The following is a 20,529-nucleotide window of genomic DNA, read 5'->3' as shown; positions in this document are numbered from 1 at the left end:
ACACGTCAGCACGCTTCTTTTCTTAGTCTCAGAAATATGCTTTTTGAGTTATTTGAGCGTTTCTTGTCATGGCATTTTTCCACGTCTTAGCTGTATCTTTTACAAATTTCGTAACACCTTAAGTGAAACCCCCATTATACTGATGTTTTTCCGGCAGCAAGAGATTCATGGCTGAGAAAACCAGATTTTAAAAAAATGGATTTTTTTCCCCGCCCGCCGATTCAGACTTGTGACGTGAAGGCTTAAAGGGACTCCGGCAACACTGTCTGGGAGTGAATGGCGGTGCAGCCAACGCTCAGGGAACCGCGCGAAAATCTGTCATGATTGCCACTGAAGTTCGCTTTCGAAAATGGCTGGTGGTGGCGATGCTAATGTTTCATACTTAACTTTCTCCCGTACTCAGAAAATCTGGATAAGTGTTTCTTTTTTTTTAGCATGATGCTGTTTATGAACGCAGTTTTTTCGCATATCGTGAAAATGCACCGTAACATGTTGTGGGCCCCGCCGCGGTGGCTCAGTGGTTAGGGCGCTCGACTACTGATCCGGAGTTCCCGGGTTCGAACCCGACCGCGGCGGCTGCGTTTTTATGGAGGAAAAACGCTAAGGCGCCCGTGTGCTGTGCGATGTCAGTGCACGTTAAAGATCCCCAGGTGGTCGAAATTATTCCGGAGCCCTCCACTACGGCACCTCTTCTTCCTTTCTTCTTTCATTCCCTCCTTTATCCCTTCCCTTACGGCGCGGTTCAGGTGTCCAACGATATATGAGACAGATACTGCGCCATTTCCTTTCCCCCAGCACCAATTATTATTAACATGTTGTGGTCGAAGCACATCAATCTAACATGCAGTAAAACACTTCAGAGACTCGGGCATCTGCGACGCACTTTACGTGCATCACCACTTCATACGAAGCTTCTAGCTTACAAAACGCTAATCCGACCGCTTATCGAATACGGCTCAGAGTTCTGGAACCAGTATCAGCAATTATACTGCGATAAAATTGAATCTGTCCAGAAGAAGGCAATTCTTTTTATCTATTGTCGCTATGACAGGGAATTGTCGCCCTCGTCTAACCTTAGCGCATTGTCTATAATAATAATAATTGGTTTTGGGGGAAAGGAAATGGCGCAGTATCTGTCTCATATATCATTGGACACCTGAACCGCGCCGTAAGGGAAGGGTAAAGGAGGGAGTGAAAGGAGAAAGTAAGAGAGAGGTGCCGTAGTGGAGGGCTCCGGAATAATTTCGACCACCTGGGGATCTTTAACGTGCACTGACATCGCACAGCACACGGGCGCCTTGGCGTTTTTCCTCCATAAAAGCGCAGCCGCCGCGGTCGGGTTCGAACCCGGGAACTCCGGATCAGTAGTCGAGCACCCTAACCACTGAGCCACCGCGGCGGGGTCGCGCATTGTCTCTAACTCCGGTTTCAACACGCCGGTACATCCAGTGCCTCGAATGTATTTACACGACCATTAACTCACCGTGTCTTAAGTCAACGAACACGCATGTTACCTTTTCTGCTGCATTATCTACTAAGCGCCACGACTGTTTAAAAATTTCTCCACTTTACGCACAGACAGCAAAATGGTTTATTCCTTTTTGCCGCGCCAACTATGGGAATCAAATGTTACGTTACAATATGCCACAATTATTAAACCAATCACAGTATATGAATGTCGATATTTCAAAAAGCAGCTTGCGCTAAATTAAAGCCGCCTTTACATAAGCAATAAAACGCTGTTTCAGTATATCTATTTTTTTATGTATAAAATATTTTGTAGTTATATCTGTGTCTGTGTAAAAAAGTTTTGTCTATAGTGTTGGCCAATCTTCCGATGTTTGCAATCTTTTACATAGTACTCATATTTCCTTCTGTATGCCATGTGAAGGGGGTCCGGGGGTCCCTCAAGTGATCTGCGAGCACTTATTACCCGGACCTACCCACATCTATGATGTAAATAAAATAAACTTGAAACCTGAAACTTGAAACTCGCATGTACAAATCCAACTTGTTCCCTCGTACCATCGAGTGCTGGAACTCCCTGCCTGGTGAAATTGATTCACTTTCCGCAATTTTTGGCTGCCATTGAATGTCACTGACACCTTGCTTTGTTCATATTATATTGTATTTTGTTTCTACTTTTTATGTACGCACGCTTGCATTTATGAACATATTTACTCTTTCCATGTACTCTATTTCCACACTCCTCCAATAGCCCCTGGGGGGCTGCAGTTTGTACAAATAAAATAAATAAAAATAAATAAATAAATATATGTTCTCATATCCTTGGTTTTCTGTTTGTTTGTTTTTTTGTTTGGTCAGAGACGCACCTTATTGGTTTCTATGCCTTGCGGTTGGGAGGGAGGCGCCTTTTCTGATGGAAATAAAAGTTGTTTCAATCAGTCATGTTGATTACTCTGTGTGAGCACGGGACGAATTTTAAAACCAAGATTATGCTACGGATAAGAAGGTTAAACCAGTCTCATCAGTACGTTCTCACAGCATACCTTAAAACGTTCCAGTGAAGCCTCACAACTAAAAGTGGTGTCCAAAAAAGCTGGACTTGAAAGCTCCGTTTTCAGGAAATGTAGCTGATTCGTCATTAGACAGTGAAAGTGGCGTCTTTGACATCAGAAAAATCTATCGACATAGACAAGGTTAAATGTGTCTTCAGTGTTCCTTTATTTAGACACTTCACACTGTTTTCAGCTAATGCGTGCACTTTTGTCTGCCACGCTTTTTGATAAAGAGTTTCAAGCAAGCGTCGGTCGTGGTCACTAATTATCTGCGCCCATGAGGTTTTTGCAACTTTCAAATAACGTTGCACTTCTGATGACAGCACTGCGGGATTTTTTTTTATCATCTCCAGAAACCTAAACCGCGCAAAGCGGAAAAAAATGAAGCTTTGGGCGAATTCTTGTGCGATTGGTCTATACGGCATTCCCATTCGTGGTGAGCACCTATTCGCTCAGTTCTGTAAGAAAACCGATCTAAACTTCACCAGGCGATTAGGAAACACCTGGGATAACGCGAAGGGTAGAGCATCAGCTCATCCCGAGAGACGCGCGCACCTGCTGAAAGGACGAAAGACGACAAGAACGAGAGGGGGCATCAGCACGCTCTTCCACGCGCACAGTTCGCGCTGGCCTTCGCCGTAGCCCTAAGGACAGTCGATCTCGGAGAGAAATGGAGCCCAGCCAAGAGCCGGGAGGCAGTAAGTGCTTCGACAGCCAAACGTCCGGTCCGAGGGCTACTGCTGGCACCCGCGACCGGGTGGTGGTTACTTTTTTTTTTATTGGTTTTGGGGGAAAGGAAATGGCGCAGTGTCTCTCTCATATATCTTTGGACACCTGAAGCTCGCCGTAAGGGAAGGGATAAAGGAGGGAGTGAAAGAATAAAGGAAGGAAGAGATGCCGTAGTGGAGGGCTCCGGAATAATTTCGACCACATTGGGGTGTTTAACGTGCACTGACATCGCACAGCACACGGGCGCCTTAGCGTTTTTCCTCCATAAAAACGCAGCCGCCGCGGTCGGGTTCGAACCCGGGTACTCCGGATCAGTAGTCGAGCGCCCTAACCACTGAGCCACCGCGGCGGGTTGGTGGTTACTTAAATGTTAGGTCAATACATGGGTCTCAACAGTCTACTGCCCGTGAATGGAACCTATTCGAGCTAGCCGCGTCTCACCAACCAATTTTGCGGACTTCACTCAGGCAAAGACTTACAGGCAGGGAGAAATCCGCGGCGCGTTGTGCATTTAGCGTGCTGTCAGGCGCTGCTAGCTTCAGCTCGGTGGTACGGAGGCCTAACCTGCTTACGTTTATGTCGCCGGGGATGCATTGTGGTTCGGGGGGAAGGCCGCTCCGATGTATGCACCGTGCATTGTTTTTCTTTTCTTTTTTGCAAACCGGGTGTAACTGTGGTTCTTCAAGCGTTAAGACAGGAGCAGGTAGGCAGACGTGCGGGACTAATATTTGCTATATTTGCCTGCGCCACGCTTAGCAAGCGCAAATTTTCTTATTTCTGAAGCGCTTCTCCTTTGGCGTGATGATTCCACCTCTCTTAAAAGTTTGGTTCGTGGCGTTTCACGTCCCAAAGCGACTCAGACTATAAGAGACGCCGTAGTGGAGGGCACCGGATAATTTCGACTAGCTGGGGTTCTTTAACGTCCACTGGCATCGCACAGTTCACGGGCCTCAAGCATTTCGCTTCCATCTTGATGTGACCGCCGCAGCCCGGATCGAATTCGTGTCTCAGGTCAGAAGCCAAGCGCCATAACCGCTGAGTCACCGCGGCGGCAACGAAAAAAGCCACGCTTTCTGGGCGTAGTGTAGAGTGGGGTACAGAATCTAGCCTGGTCCGGCGTGTTTTCTCGCAGAAGAGCTCATCGCAGTGGTCCCGGAGCCGCCGGTGCCGCTCGTCAGGGGTCGCAAGGAATCCGTGTACTCCCTGCGGAACTGGACGCCAACCGATGACGACCGGTGCCGGAGCGTGTCACACTTGGGCCTCCTCATGCCCCTCTACCTGTCGCCCATGTTGTACTACAGGACCTTGGTACGGCCTCTCTTCCTCGCGGTGATGTTGGGGGACCCACGCCTCAGTCAGCTCGCCTCGTGTGCATACAGTCATGAGCAGTACGAAAGAGAACACTCGGTTCATTTTAAATGTCCACAGACGGCGTGGTATCTAAAGCGCTCCCTCTCAGGCCTGTCCCTCACAGCTCAAGCAACATATGGAGTTGACCGACATTCCCTCTGGATAACTGCTGAAGGCGGCAGTTTCTGGTTACCGTGCATACACTCTCCCCACTGGAGAAATTCCCGCGTACACCTCTCGTTGTAAAACAGCGCCTCTAGCTCATATTGGGCAGCATTCAGCATTTCCTCTCCTGAGTCTTCTGCTTGTGCCCAGGCAAAGTGCACCGATTGCTCTTGCTTGCTCGTATGCGGCCTTAGGGCCATACTCTCTAGGACAGCTGAACCACTACACCCTTGCCGCTCCTGTGTTTCTTTGCATATCTCGCCGTGCTCGCACTGTATTTTGGAGGCTTTTGTCCTCTGAACAAAAATTAGATGCCATGAGTTGTAGGCCCCCACACCCGGAAAAAAAAAGAAAAAAGCGCACTTACACGACGTACACGTAGTTGGCCTTAAGTGCCACGCCTGCCTGTCTAGTTCCAGCAACGTAGCACAAAGAAGAATCTGAGGAGCAAAACTTTGAGTCAAATTTAGCTTCGCCTCAGGCCCCCTTCGTAAAGAACGCGCCAATCCTGAAATGAAAAGAATAAACTAACCTTATGATGGCGCGCCTTTCCCAGGGTTGGCAAGGCTTAAACTTAACCTAAAGGTGTGACAGAGTCTGAACATCAGTTTACTATCAGCGTCTGGACGAGTAAACCTGTAATTGTCAGGGCGAGAACCGGTGTATTTAGCAGGGTATGGCTATGGCAGTCATCGTCAGGGCAGCAACAGTTATAGTCTATAGTACATCTCCATCCCTATGACATGCTAACATAAAACTGTGCACCGGTCGCCTCTCAGATGGTACCTCTTTCAAGCCAAATCTCAATCTGACAGGAAACCGAACAAATCTACGCAAGGCTAGCACACCTGTTTGAGGTCCCAACTATGCGATCACGTCACATGGCCTTAGTCTTTCTGCGTGCCCCTCGTAAGTCATCGGGCTATCGACTGCTGCATTATCTGTGCGTTAAAAATTGCTTTCTTGCTTGCTTTCACGTTACTTATCACCTCGTGGCATACAGTAAGCGCTTCAAAGATGCAGTATATTGCTCGCGCCATTATCGTCTTTTCTCTGAGCGCCTTACCCACATTGTACTCAAAACAGGGAGACAGGTGCTTGTCTGACGGCAGCCTATGCAGCGGTTGCCCTTCAGTAGTCGGAAGGCTGGGATTCGCGTCAAGTGCCGCTGAAGCGGCTGCATTTCTTCGCACTATCTGCCGAAGAAGGGCAGCATAGATAGCCAATTTGTTAAACAGTGCGCGCTGTCGTTAAGTGTGAGTGCTTCTGCTTAATTAGATAGTAGAAGCTTTTAGCATACCGTAGACGTTTTAATGGGGACGTTTACAGGTTTATCGGATTCCGGCTGCGCACGCACAGTGGCCGTGCCCCTACAACTGGGCGTGCTGCGCAGGAGGTGTGCTGTAAATCTTTACCCGTCTACTCTGGTACCTCTGCGTTCTGCTAAAAGCCTCTAGTTTTGCCATAGCTGAGACGTGCTCATCTAGACGCATGCCGAATTATCGGATGCCTGCTGCGCACCTGCAGTGGTAGCTGCGCGGCCGGGCGAGGCACGCACCTGCTCCTTCAAGTGCTCAGCAGGCCTCCAGCAATCCAGCATATGTAGATTGGTAAGTCTCGGCTGTGATGAAACATTTAAATTGTCACGCTCGTTACCGCGTACTTGTGCGTCCAGTTCAGTTCGTCGCTGTACTGCCTGCTTCTGGTGCTGATCATGTGGGCGCTCAACGCGGCGCCCAAACCGGCCATTGCCATCCTGCACATGGTGAACCTGCCCCTGATGAACCTCATGTCTGCCGAACAGCTCGCCGCGCAGTACCTCACCGTAAGCACACACTTGGTATCGATTGGCGGAAGCTTGTAATAAAGTCCGTACTGATACACCTGCTGGCTGTTTGGAAATGGGCCCAGAAGACTAACTCTGGCTATTGGTACCTCTATGAAAACGGCATTGATGCACATCCCCAAAGGCAAGTTTGAGGCAGAAATTCGCTGCAAAGTCAGGACTTAAACCTTATCCCTCAGGCCGTAGATACTCCTGCTGCGGATACGTTGGAAACGGCGTAAAAATTTTTTGTAGGCCTGACCGGCACGGTGACGCAAAGCAAGGGAGGTTTAAATCGAGGGATCTAGCGCGGACGCATTGTTAAAGGAGTACCGGATTACGTTTCCCCGCGCTGTCTAGCTTGGAAGAAATATGGCTATCATGGCCCAATATGGTCGGAACAGCGAGAACAAGTATTTGTAGGGAATTGCATACACAGGTGCCCTTCCAAAGTCTTTGGGTTCTCCTCTGGGTCCTGCACACATGTACAAGATGTTGCTTGAACAAGTTTCAAAAATCAGTGTTTTCAATTTCTTCTGACTGCTAGTTTACAATATCACTGAAGCTGGCTCTGAAAGTTATGCAGAAGTTTGTCATCTATAATAATTATATTACGAAAACATACACAGGACACCACAGGCATGGTCGTCCTGCTGGAAGTGTCGAGAAGTGGCAGCCATATACCCTTCAAATCTTTTGGTGGAGAGAGTGGGATTGCGGTACTCTATATATTGGCACCACCTATCAGCTACAAATTTAACCATTCTGGTGATAATTTTTTAGGAGCAGTTGTATTTATGTACATTTCCATGAAAACTACTTTGTGCTACTGCCTGTACTTCTCAGGTTATTTAATTTTTACTTTCTCTGTTACTTGCAGTCAAGGTCATGTACGTGGTACAACTAATTCAACTTCCTTGCTTGTGCTATATTTTCACTGACAGAGAATGGCACTATTCAATGATGCAGTGCAATGTTCAGGGAGTCCGGATTGAAATAGTTAAAATTTGTGGAAGGCTATTTGTTTGGAAGCAAACTTCTTCGTGCTTAGTTCTGAACCTGGAGAGTTCCTTTACCGGTTCCTTGGGCAATGTTAATTTTTTTTTAATTCAGGGATCGAGAAAGATACTGAAGTATTTGTGCAGACCCCTTGTTTACATACGGTGCAGAGGCTCGTGGCCTATTGCTGCATTTGTTTGAAAGATGATCTTTAACTTATTGCTTCAAAATGCTACTAGCCCTTTTAGTGCTCGGGAGGGCAATGGATTTGGCTAGTTGGTGCATATACGCCATTTTCGGAAGCGTTGCAAATATCACAGACACAGAGAAATACTGACGAGGACAAGCGCTCGTCCTTGTCTGTGTTTCTCTGTCAGTGATGCTTTCAGCATTTCTGAAGATGGCTTTTAGTACACTGTTGGCTGGCAGAGGAACAAACTTATTCGCGGCGCCTGCATCCTGATTGCCATAGGTTAGTTTCTCTTTGCCCCGCAAAGATGATGAACTGCTAACTTCACGCTAAATTTGGAACATTTGCTCCTTGTATCTACACGATTGTAAGTCGACTCGAATATAAGTCTACCCCCCATATCGCATTTCAGAAAGAAAATCTTGGAGGTCGTTTAAGCTTGACCTTTAATAATAGAATGCGATAGCATTTTCCTGCGGCCGCCGCTTATCGCCAGCCGCTATTCGCTGCCCCGCGCGGGCGTGCCCGTGGGCACATTCCGAAACTAAAATGTATTAATCACTGAACTACTTGTCTACACTTGCGCAATCGTCCACCTAGCGTTGCCGACGCGATCGCTGCTGCGGTGCTGCAGCACGTCGTTCTAACGTCGTCGTGCAGCGAAATCCCGCACTTAGCAAACAACCAAATCATGGCATCGACTGGAACAGCTGAAAATTTTGTCTCGCTGCAGCTGCCACACTTGCATCACTCGTTGCGAACGTCAAACTTGCGCCCCGGCGCGCAGTTCGTTTCTTCGCCGTAAAGGACGACAGTGTGATGACCCCCATAATGCGCAGGTCCACACGGGACGGAGAGGCAAAGAGACACCGTATGGCTCAGTTTAAACAAACAGATATATTCAATAATTATACATGATTAAGATTCAGAGGCTGGGGCGTCCGAGCTTACGTGCCGACGACTTCATTGGGGCGATGGAGTGGCTCCGGAGTTGGGCTCGAGCGGTTGCTGGCAGAAGCTGCACGCCGTCGGGCTTCGGCGCTGAAGGCCCTCTTGGCGAACGATGTCGTCCTGAGCGTCCTTCTTCCGTACTGCTTGTCAATTTTTATATCCTCTTCTCCCCCCACTCCCTAGGGTGAGGACGCCCACGCCGGAGGGGAAGGAGGGGGGCTAGGGCTTTCACTTGGGCGCACAAACATACCACCGCACTTATGGTCTCGCCCCCCTCACATGTTGAGTCCGAGGGAAAGAAGGTTGTCTTCGAGGTAGCGCATAGCGTCGGCTGTGGTAAGGCGCGCTCTGGCCCGCTGACAGCAGTTCCCGCGGGTCACCGGCCTCCGTTCTCCATCCATCAACTGACACTCGCTCCTCAAGGTAAGGCGCGCTCTGGCCCGCTGACAGTTCCCGCGGGTCATCGGCCGGGAAAGTGGTCCCTTGTCCTGGGATGTGCTCGGGAGGCCTCCCCTGGAACCGCCACGGCAATTGGGGAGAATAAAGCCCGTTTCCCCGCGGCGGCGGCGGCGGGTCCGGTTGGGTCCGGTTGGGCTTAAACCCCTTCGTTCTGGTCGTCACTCTCAAAGAGCATGGCTGGGTAATTGATGATGCCGCTGTCATCTGGGTCTCCGTCTACGCCGCGCCGTCGAATGCGGAACCTCGTAGCACACACAAGGAACGTCACAACAGCAATCTTGAATGTGGCCGTGTACGAGCGCCGGTCGCTTACCGGGCCCGGAGCACAAATGACGATTGACGAAGCACTACTATAAAAACTTGTGAAACGCGCGCCCGGCAGTAGTCGAAATCGTCAGAGACAAGACTACGCGCGAGCGGAGTCGGCTCTTTCGTCGGCTATCGACACTCCCCGGCGCCGCTGCCGTTCCGAGTGGCGGTGCCGCCGCGATTGGAACTGCGGCCCTTCCACTAACTATCGAAGCTGCCTTGAGCGCCGAGTGAAACTGACCCACTTTCTTGGTCAGTAGCAAGTTTGGAATCATTTCCAAGCTTTTCCTTACTTCTACATTTCTCTTGCATGGCCCTGAAAGTGTGACCGTGATTTCGCGTTCCAGTTTTGCGGAAAAAAAAATGTTGCAGTGACCAAAACGTCTCCTCATGCATTTTGTATACCTTCTGGCTTCAGCTGGTTCCTTCTTGTCCACTTTTGAGCAAGTTCTTTCTGATTTCACCTATTCGTTGACAGCACAGGCCCGCGCTTCTTACAAAATTAACAGATGTTGGTCGGGTGTGTGAGGGTATCTTCATAAGTTGCCTTGGCGACCGCTTCCTTTGTCCGTAGTATTGTAGTTTCTCCGCAGGAAGTTATTGGCGTGATATTGCAATTCCTCTCGGTAGAGCTGCCAGTTTAATCTAGAGACTTTTTTCTTTAAGTTTATAAAGCCTTGAGCTGAGCGCACACAGAATCGCGAAATGGTCGCAGTCCATCGAAGCAGTGCCGCAGCGCCATCTTGCATAGCTTGCACGTGTGAAGTCAGGTGACGTGTATTTCGGGTGTGATTGAGTGCCTCGTTGCGTTAGGTAGTCACTATCATTACCAAGCAGAAGGCCTGTTCCCTGTGTCGATGCTTCGAGTCGCTTTCTGCCTCTCCGCGGTGTGCCGGTATCCCTCATGCAACACATTGAAATCTCCTCTTATCAATACGTCGTTTCTGCGATAGGACTGTCCGAGCTTACAAACCCATTTAGGTTGCTTTGTTCTGGTCGAGCGTTCTGTCTGCAGCACACTGACGCAGTAGTATTAGGCCTTTCCCGTCCACCCCCATTTCCTGCAGTGCGTAGTCCAGCGAAGGGTTGTGTAAGGCTGAGTGTGAGTTGCGCCTTTGCAAACGAAAAATGCTGCTCCCGCTTGTATTACCGTTGAGGATGACACAGGATGAGCCAGTGTGGTTGGGAATGCTGGCGGTGTATAGCGAGAAGTATGATTCTTAGTTTCTTATGAACACACTCGTGCCTTGTGTTTCTTGCAATACAAGACTATTTGGTCAAACCGTGCTCTAAAATATGAGTGTTAGCTAAATCGTACAACCCTAGCTCTCTGCAGTCGCACTGAACTACGTCTGGTACGACATTCTCACGGCAGGCGCCAGCGACGCAAGCGAGCGGGGGCCTTTGAATGCTAGTGCACAAAAGTGAACGCGAGCGGCACTTGATGTACTAAACGTGACTTAGTCTCGGCGAACGTCAGCAGCCGTAAGACTGCACGCGAGTGAGTGCCGATGGATATCATGCACAAACTACCGTGAGCGTCAGAGCGCCTAGAAAAAGCGAACAGGTGAGCGAGGCTGATTGACTGCTCCCTATTTATGCTAAGGTGATTAAACAAAACAAAAACAACGGAAAACATGTTTGCCAGCCGCAGAATCTGCTATCCGATCAGTACTGAATCACATGAGCAGCGACCATTGGAAATAAAGGGACAGCGAATGTGCAGGGAAATCGGGCAGCGATAGGGAGAAAGGAAAAGGTTAGGAACATTGTAAATGGCACTAGTACCAACAAACTATTTGTACACGCGCACGACGCCCGCCCGCGATCGTCTCAACACTGCACTGCTTGTCACTACGGGCAGGCGTCCACTTGTGTCGTAGCGAGGTGACAAAGCGCAGAGATCCGATTGGAGCCTGCTTCATTTCGGAGACATCGGTTCGGTTGCTTCGGCCGGACGCAGGTGGATGCGCTGCTGATGGTGATCCTCCTCTACCTGGTGGTACTGGTGGACTCGCTGACCGACCTGGTGAAGCGCATCGCGTACACGGGCTGCAGCCGCTATGGTCTGCGGCGCAACGGCGTCTTCCTGTCGCTGTGCGGCGCCACCTTCCTCGGGGCCACCCTCATATCGACGACGGTGCTGTGCGTGCCACTGCTGTACATGGTGGACCGCGTGTTCTCCGTCATCTACAAGGAGTGCATGGACCAGCAGGTGGCCGAATCGCCGCTCAGCCGGCAGAGCTCCGGCGCGGCGTCGAACACGGCCACCCCGGTGAAGCGGGACGTGGACAGCCTCTTCGAGAAGCTCGCCGTGTACTCCCACAGCCTTCCCAAGAGGCTCTCTGTTGACCAGGTGAATTGCGCAACCTTAGCAGGCGTACGCTCAACCGGAAATATAAAATCGACTCGTCATCATCCGGATTAGGTCCATTTTAGGACAAAGGCCCCTCCCGTATCTCACCTGTTAACCCTGACCCGTGCTACATGCCGCCGCCTTGCGCCGCAGAATTCCTAGTCTCATTCGAATACCCACATGACTTAAAGCCGCCCCAGATGCACTGGTCTTCGCTTCAAATCCATTCCGTTAACCTGAGAAAACATCTGTTATATTTTCCCCGCATTAAACTCTTTATCTTCATTTCGGCTAAGCTGCATTAAGGGCGAGTGCGTTCCCTAATACACTCTGATATCTCCCTGTCTATTACAACCGCCGGTCTACCTGAACTATGTTTTGGAGCATGTGAATTGGAGAGAGTGAGAGAGAAATAGAGGCAAAAAAAACGTCTTTAATGAAATATCATGCCTATTTTTATATGGCCCTACACCAGTTACGGCGTTTTTTAACCGCGGCTTCCCGACATGCGCGGAGAAGCTGGGGCGGTAACGTGAGCCAGTTGGCCCTCAAAATTTGCTGGTTCTGGGCTAGGATCTGTGACGACACTGACAAGCTCTGCTGCGGGCGGTCGTGATTTCAACGTGCGGGCAGTCCGAGAATCTATAGTGATACGAGGGTGTATCACCTCAGTAGTTGCGGCGGTAATGCCCTGGGTTTTTGTGGATGCATGCAGCACATGTAGTGGTCGGCGGGGAGGGAGTGAGATTGGCGAGTAACCCGATGCGCCACGACCAGCACCCGAAGTAACATTATTGACCACGGCACGTTGCTGCTTGAGTGACCTTCACATACTCCTTTTGCTACCAGCGTGCACGCTTGTGGATAATAATTCAGAAGCACCTTACCTATGAGCGAGTCTTTAATTAGCATTCAAATATCATGCCGTTGAAAATGCAGGTCATGGTTAATCTGCTGTCTGAGAGCTGCTGCCTCCTATCCACTGAATCACTGTTAAAAAAACACCAAAATGGCGGATTCCTGCTCGCGTGGTTTGGAGCGGCCGAGCGGCGTTTTCTAAATTTGTAAATCATTGCATATTTCATTTATTGAATTGTTATATTTAATTTTGCATTATATATTTAAAGCACAACTGCTTTAAAAGATGGCTTCTAATCAGCTTTCGTGAGTTTCATTGTGCTCGCAACTAATCTCCACATTTGTGAACGGAATTTTTCTACAAGAAAATATTAAAGTTTCTCCGCAATTCTTTTATGTTCTATTGACAAGGTGTGTAATAAAACTCTGAAAAGAGTTGCTGTTTATCTTGCCTCCTTCTTAGGCTTGTAGAGAAGAGGATATTGATTGTGTCGCTGGCAGGCTCACGCCTTTATGCAAATAAATGACCGACGGAAGTCGAAGCCACGCAGTTACCAGGAATTCTGGGCCTGTAAACGGGCTCCCGCATTTAGCGCTAGAAATGTGGACGCATGCAGGCACGTATGGGCAGCTGCTTGTTGCAGTGTATGGGACCCTCCAATATGAAAGGGAACAGAAGTCAGTTATTGCTCCGTGATTATGCGAGACAAGCGCCCTTTTTCCTTTTTGTTCGTACTAGATGTCTTCTAGTTGGCGTATAATCTGAAAATTGAAAATTGGTTTTGGGGAAAAGGAAATGACGCAGTATCTGTCTCGCATATCGGCGGACACCTGAACCGCACCGTAAGGGAAGGGACAAAGGAGGGAGTGAAAGAAGAAAGGAAGAAGAGGTGCCGTAGGGGAGGGCTTCCGAATAATTTCGACCACCTGGGGTCTTTAACGTGCACTGACATCGCACAGCACACGGGTGCCTTTGCGTCTCGCCTCCATCGAAACGCGGCCGCTGCGGTCGGGCTCGAACCCGGGTACTCCGGGCCAGTAGCCGAGCGCCCTTACCACTGAGCCACTGCAGCGGGTTCGCGTATAATATTCAAAAATTGTTTTCAACTTTAGTAGAAAACAAAAAAAATTGTTAGTGTGTTAACCGGTTGTTCTGTCTGTGGCTCAGTGGCGATGGTACTCTGCTGCTGACCCGAAAGACGCTGGTTCGATCCCGGATGCAGCGGTCGCATTTCGATGGAAGCGAAAAACTAGATGCCCGTGTACTACATGGATTCGGTGCACGTTAAAGAACCCCATGTGGTCGAGATTTCCGGGGCCCTCCACTCCGGCGTCCTTCTTAGCCTGAGTCGCTTTGGGACGTACGTCACAACGCAGGCGCTGTTTTCAATTCTATTGAAGCGATAAGCTTCACTACGCTAGGCAATTAAAGCAGTCGTCGAATGGGCCGGAGAATGACCTTGAAGGACCTTCAGCCCAATCCCGTTTATCCCTTCCTTGCGGCGCGGTTCTCCTCCGATATATGTGAGACAGTTACTGCGCCATTTCCTTTCCTCAAAACCAATTTTCAAAATCAATCCAATTTTCTTGGAAGGCAAAGGAAAGGCGCATGGCTGCCCCGCCCACTTGTGACAGTGGACACCTCAGTCGCGCTTTAACCTACGTGGCCGTAGTGACAAATGTGCGCTGCATGCGTTGGCGCTCACAATGTTGTAGCAGAAACGCGGCACTGACGCTATAGACCGCGGGCGTTCATTGTGTTCACGGCCGTTGGCAATGACAGCGTTCTTGACTCGGATGATTTTGAGGAAAGGAAGACGCATAACTGGCCAACTCTCAGTCGCGCTTTGAGTTACATAGCGGTGATGAGAGAGAGAGAGAGAGAGAGAGAGAGAGAGAGATATGTGGGCTGAGTGCGTTAGCGCTGACAACCCTGAGGCAGACACGCGGCACTGAAGCTATAGGCCGCAGCGTTCATTGGGTGACCAACCTCTCGCGATCAACCATTAATTGAACTGCCACCTGCCAAGGTGGCAGGGTGGGCGCACTGCCTATCCAGTGTGCGGAGCGCACTCAACGTTACCGACGCCAAGCCGCGTCTATAGTTGCCCGATACACCACAGCTTTCGCTCTCTAACCAGGTTTAGCTGTAGTTGAGCCGCAGGTAGTTTTTTTTTTATTGCTCAAGGCGAGATCATGGCCAAACAGGAAAGCAATGCATGTAATTGCAGCCCTCTACGCTTTCGTGGCCCAGAGAATAATCGACGATGACATGATGACGTGGTGTGTTACACGAATAGCTGCATATACGGCCACGTCTTTATGAGGTTGCTGCATTTTTCGCGTGATAGGGCCGCCATGACCTCTTTAGCTGCCATGATTTGCATTGTAGTCGATGCTGCAGCTAAATTCAGCGACAGACATGCGCGTCAGGCATGTACGCTTTTGACAACGGGCGTTGCGTACAGGTCAATGCACGCTAGGTCAATGTACGCACGCAGCCACGTGCGGCTTCATATATTGTGTTGGATTTTCGGCTACTTTTTGTGTTTTTTTAACCGCCTGCAGCAATTTGGTCCATCGGACGATGCAGGAATTCGGGATATATAAACCCGATGGGTTAGCTCTGACAGGATCGAGTTGCGACTGTGGCGCTCATGACCACGCAGGCTACAGTCGCCGGTGAGCAGAAGCAGACGAAAGGGCAGCAGCAGCATGACCAAAAGAAGCCTCAGCAGCATGACCAAAAGAAGCAGCAGCCGGAGACCAACCCAGAAGGACACCGTCAGGGTCAATCAGGCGCAGATGCTACAGAACCCGTCGGCGCGGATGGCGCCGCACGCATGAACACAGTCGGCAACGCTAACGGGTCGCTCGGTAAGAACGAGTTGTTTTACAGCAAGAAGCTGTACTCTTATAAGTTTAGGGAATGCTCAGCTAAGAAAATAAGGGGTCGACTATGCACTTAGCACCACCACTTCAGCTGAAGCTTTGACGCCGGCGGCTTCAGTGAACTGTTCAGCCGGCGGCCTGAGCCATTTTACGCGACAGCGTATACAGCTCATTCGGTCAAAAAGTCGTCGTCGTCGTCGTCGTAGTAGTAGTAGTAGTATAGTAGTAGTAGTAGTAGTAGTAGTAGTAGTAGTAGTAGTAGTAGTAGTAGTAGTAGTAGTAGTAGTAGTAGCTGTAGTAGGAAAAAAAACCGGGGTCTAGGCCGGGAAACGAACCAGTGCCTTTGGCGTTCGCTCCGTCGTGGCGGCTCACTGGTTAGAGCGCTCGGCTACTGATCCGGAGTACCCGGGTCCTAACCCGACCGCGGCGGCCGTGTTTCGATGGAGGCGAAACGCAAAGGCGCCCGTGTGCTGTGCGGTGAATCCTCCACTACGGCGCCTTTCTCTTTTTATTTTTTTCCTTTTTTCTTTATTTCTACCGTGAAAGTGGAGCAGGAGCTAAAGGCACAAGACCTGACAGAGGCTCCTGCATCAGGTAGCAATTTCAACAGAGCGCACAAAATACATGATGGTGGTCATACTAAAAATTCATTGTGGATATGTACAGTACAAATGTGTGCAAACAGACAAAAATTGTTCATTCTATATGCAAATTGTATGAAAAGTGATCAAATTATTAAAAAACACAAGTTATATGTATATTACATACGGAACATAGTGACACTTAAAAGAAAATATGGATATGTATACGTACATACACATATAACGAATATGCACAACATGGCATCTCATATGGCACAGAAAATATTGACTATACATATACACATTGTTTATGATAGGCATGGTGGATGGTACTATTAAGGAAAATAGATGGGGTGGTTTATCAAATATAATTTGACATATTGTTTAAACCTGGGATGTTGAAAGTCGACTTTTCCTGAAATGTTATTTAATAAATGCGGTATTTGAATATTTAAGGTCTGTCGGCCGTAGCTGGTTCTAGTTACTTTCATTCTTTTTTGCTGTTTATGCAGGGACTAATTTTACATAGTCTGACCTGAAGTAGTTAGGTATAGCTTACCGTTGTTTATGTGTTGCAATAATTTGTAGTAGTATACCTGTGTGACTGGAAACACATTGTACGTTTGATAAATAGACATTCAGTAATAAGATCGCGTAGCTTACCGTGATAGTTTTCAAATATTCTTAATACCTTTTTCTGTAATACTAACAACAGGTTAAAATTATTAGCAGTAGTTGTTCCCCTTATTAGTGCGCAGTGTGATAGCTTAGCAAGAATTGTGTTGTACAATGTTTTTTAGCGATAGCTACATTACGGTAGCATTTCAAGCCTTCAGCGTGGCGGCGCAGCCACAGGGTGGCTGTGCTGCCACGCTGTCACGTGGTTCGCACGTAATGCGGAGCAGCTGCCGGCGCCGTGGCTGATGACTTGGTTCGTCACTTGGTTGGTCACGTGACCAGCCACGTGGTGTGAAGCAGCTGCTGCTGCCGGCGGCGCGGCGCCGTGGCTGATCACTTGGTTCGTCACGTGGTTGGTCACGTGACCAGCCACGTGGTGTGAAGCAGCCGCTGCTGCCGGCGGCGCGGCGCGCCGGTGAAACCGAGCTGCCTCAGCTGTGCGCTTGCGCCGTGTGAAGTGGGACGAAGATGAAGAAGGAACGCCCAGCGAAACGGAGCAGCGAAAGAGGGACTTTGCAATTCAACTGAGCAAGTTCCACTCGGCCTGCTGTAGCTATCGCGTCACTCCGGGTTTAACCAGAGCTAAACCACCGCCAATTTTTTTAACCATAGAGGAATAAGTTTACTTATTCTATATATGCATCCAACAGCTTTACCTAATTCTGCGGCTAGTTTATGTACATGTGTATTCCACGACCTGTCATTTCGAAAACAAACGCCTAAGAATTTTTGCTCTTTTACCTCTTATAATATTTTGCAACGCAACATGATTGTAAAATCAGCACGAAGTGCCTTGTTTATTGACCTAAATATAACATACTTTGTTTTATTAACGTTTAGATGCAGCTTATTAGTGCAGCTCTTAGTCCCTCCTTTATCCCTTCCCTTGCGGCGCGGTTCAGGTGTCCGCCGATATGTGAAATAATAATAATTAATAATTGGTTTTTGGGGAAAGTAAATGGCGCAGTATATGACTCATATATCGGCGGACACCTGAACCGCGCCTGAGTTCCCGGGTTCGAACCCGACCGCGGCGGCTGCGTTTTTATGGAAGCAAAACGCTAAGGCGCCCGTGTGCTGTGCGATGTCAGTGCACGTTAAAGATCCCCAGGTGGTCTAAATTATTCCGGAGCCCTCCACTATGGCACACCTCTCCATTTCTTCTTTCACTCACTCCTTTATCCCTTCCCTTAGGACGCGGTTCAGGTGTCCGCGGATATATGAGGTTAGGGCGCTCGACTACTGATCCGGAGTTCCCGGGTTCGAACCCGACCGCGGCGGCTGCGTTTTTATGGAGGAAAAACGCTAAGGCGCCCGTGTGCTGTGCGATGTCAGTGCACGTTAAAGATCCCCAGGTGGTCGAAATTATTCCGGAGCCCTCCACTACGGGACCTCATTGTTCCTCTCTTCTTTCACTCCCTCCTTTATCCCTTCCCTTACGGCGCGGTTCAGGTGTCCAACGATATATGAGACAGATACTGCGCCATTTCCTTTCCCCCAAAAGCCAATTATTATTATTATTATATATGAGACAGATACTGCTCCATTTCCTTTCCCCAAAAACCAATTTGGCGTTCGAGACGGCCCTGCCGCGGTGGCTCAGTGGTTACGGCGCTCGACTACTGATCCGGAGTTCCCGGGTTCGAACCGACCGCGGCGGCTGCGTTTTTATGGAGGAAAAACGCTAAGGTGCCCGTGTGCTGTGCGATGTCAGCGCACGTTAAAGATCCCCAGGTGGTCGAAATTATTCCGGAGCCCTCCACTACGGCACCTCTTATTCCCTTCTTCTTTCACCCCCTCCTTTTTACCTTCCCTTACGGCGCGGTTCAGGTGTCCAAAGATATATGAGACAGATACTGCGCCATTTCCTTTCCATAAAAACCAATTATTATTATTATTCGAGACGGACCCGCCACGGTGCACACTAAACAAATTCTCACCCTTAAGGGTGCGAATCAGCTGTCCCCAGACGAACACCCCTTTTCGGTGTTAAAAAGGGTGCAGAGATCAGCACCTTTAAGAAAGGGTTCACAACATGAAAGTTTAGAGGGCGCGCATCAGTCGAAGGATTTTGCTTCATGGGTGACCAGTGTGGAGCACCCTTCCAAAATGCAACCCGCCGTGGTGGCTCAGTGGTTAGGGCGCTCGACTACTGATCCGGAGTTCCCGGGTTCGAACCCGACCGCGGCGGCTGCGTTTTTATGGAGTAAAAACGGTAATGCGCCCGTGTGCTGTGCGATGTCAGTGCACGTTAAAGATCCCCAGGTGGTCGAAATTATTCCGGAGCCCTCCACTACGGCACCTAATTCTTCCTTTCTTCTTTCACTCCCTCCTTTATCCCTTCCCTTACGGCGCGGTTCAGGTGTCCAAGGATATATGAGACAGATACTGCGCCATTTACTTTCCACAAAAAACCAATTATTATTCCAAAATGCATTCGTAAAGGTGTTATGGAAAAATAGTACCCTTTAATTAGGGTGCAATCATTGCATCCTCTAAAGTATCATGAAGTGCACCCTTCTTTAAGGGTGCTGATCTCTGCACCCTTTTTTAGCACCGAACAATTGGAAAAGGGTGCTCGTCTGGGGACAGCTGATTTAAACTCTTAAGGGTGAGAAATTGTTGTGTGTGGCTCCGAGGTTAGCGCGTTCGGCTACTGATACGCAGTTCCCGGATTCGAACCCGACAGCGGCGGCTGCGTTTTTATGGAGGCAGAGCGCTAAGGCTCCCGTGTGCTGTGCGATACCAGTGCCCGTTAAAGATCCCCAGGTGGTCGAAATTATTCCGGAGCCCTCCACTGCGACACTTCTTTCTTCCTTTCTTCTCTTAGTCCCTCCTATTATCCCTTCCCTTACGGTGCGGTTCAGGTGTCCGCCGAGATGTGAGGCAGATACTGCGCCATTTCCTTTCCCAAACAACCAATTTTCGCTTCCACTCCGCCACAACGGCTCGATGTTTGAACATGAATAAAGGTGTGTCTAGTGAATGTACGGGTTTCTTAGAAACGTATCCTCGAGATCGGTACTGAGGCGTCCGTGAGTAATTATGAGCATGTAATTTACTAGATGTCAGAATTCAGCGAGCACCATGCACCATGACATGGTTTCGAGCGTCCTCACATGTAGTGGAGAAACGTGCGTAACTAAATAACTGCCCTAAACGGATGGCGACAGCGAACAGCGCTACTCTATATATAGCAGACGACGTTTGGTGGCGAAGTGGAGCCGAAGTCACTATGCAGAGGCGTGCAAGTAAAGTTATAGTGGAGCGATACTTTAAAGTGCCCAACTGCGCTACTTAATTAAACGGTACATCGTCTCACCCCGCCCCTGCTACTCAAAAGTCAACTAGCCGTAGTGCGCATGCCAAGAATGCTCACCTTTCGTGGTGAAAACTGAATTTCGAGAATTTAATTCGGCGTACCTTTATCGTTTTTTTTTGTTTCAAAACGAAAAGTGTAATTCCTACTAACCCACGTGCACATCCGGGACGTTGAATCCCAGACACCGTAATACTCATTTCAACAGCACTGACGAGACACGTTAGTAAGAAAAAATACAACACATTCGCTGACTTTCCACATATTTTGCACTAAGCCTAAATTACGTTGAGCTTCCACCTACATAACAAACAAAACGTACTAAACAAAAAGATCTCCGTACTACATT

At 49.1% G+C, this 20,529-nt stretch overlaps 1 protein-coding gene across 1 annotated transcript in view; it reads left to right on the top strand.

Moving 5' to 3' along the window:
* The first annotated feature begins 3,189 nt into the window (after positions 1 to 3,189).
* The window catches only part of LOC144120281 (uncharacterized), a 44,661-nt gene continuing 27,321 nt past the window's right edge, over positions 3,190 to 20,529 (top strand). Inside the window, exons 1-5 of the mRNA XM_077652678.1 lie at positions 3,190 to 3,217; positions 4,381 to 4,556; positions 6,439 to 6,588; positions 11,460 to 11,852; positions 15,380 to 15,587. Coding sequence (XP_077508804.1) covers positions 3,190 to 3,217; positions 4,381 to 4,556; positions 6,439 to 6,588; positions 11,460 to 11,852; positions 15,380 to 15,587 — 955 coding nt within the window. The remainder of the gene's footprint in view (positions 3,218 to 4,380; positions 4,557 to 6,438; positions 6,589 to 11,459; positions 11,853 to 15,379; positions 15,588 to 20,529) is intronic.

Source organism: Amblyomma americanum, chromosome 2 (assembly GCF_052857255.1).
Source record: "Amblyomma americanum isolate KBUSLIRL-KWMA chromosome 2, ASM5285725v1, whole genome shotgun sequence".
NCBI lineage: Eukaryota > Metazoa > Arthropoda > Arachnida > Ixodida > Ixodidae > Amblyomma > Amblyomma americanum.
The sequence above is the reverse complement of the archived record's forward strand: the minus strand, read 5'-3'. Positions and strand labels throughout refer to the sequence as shown.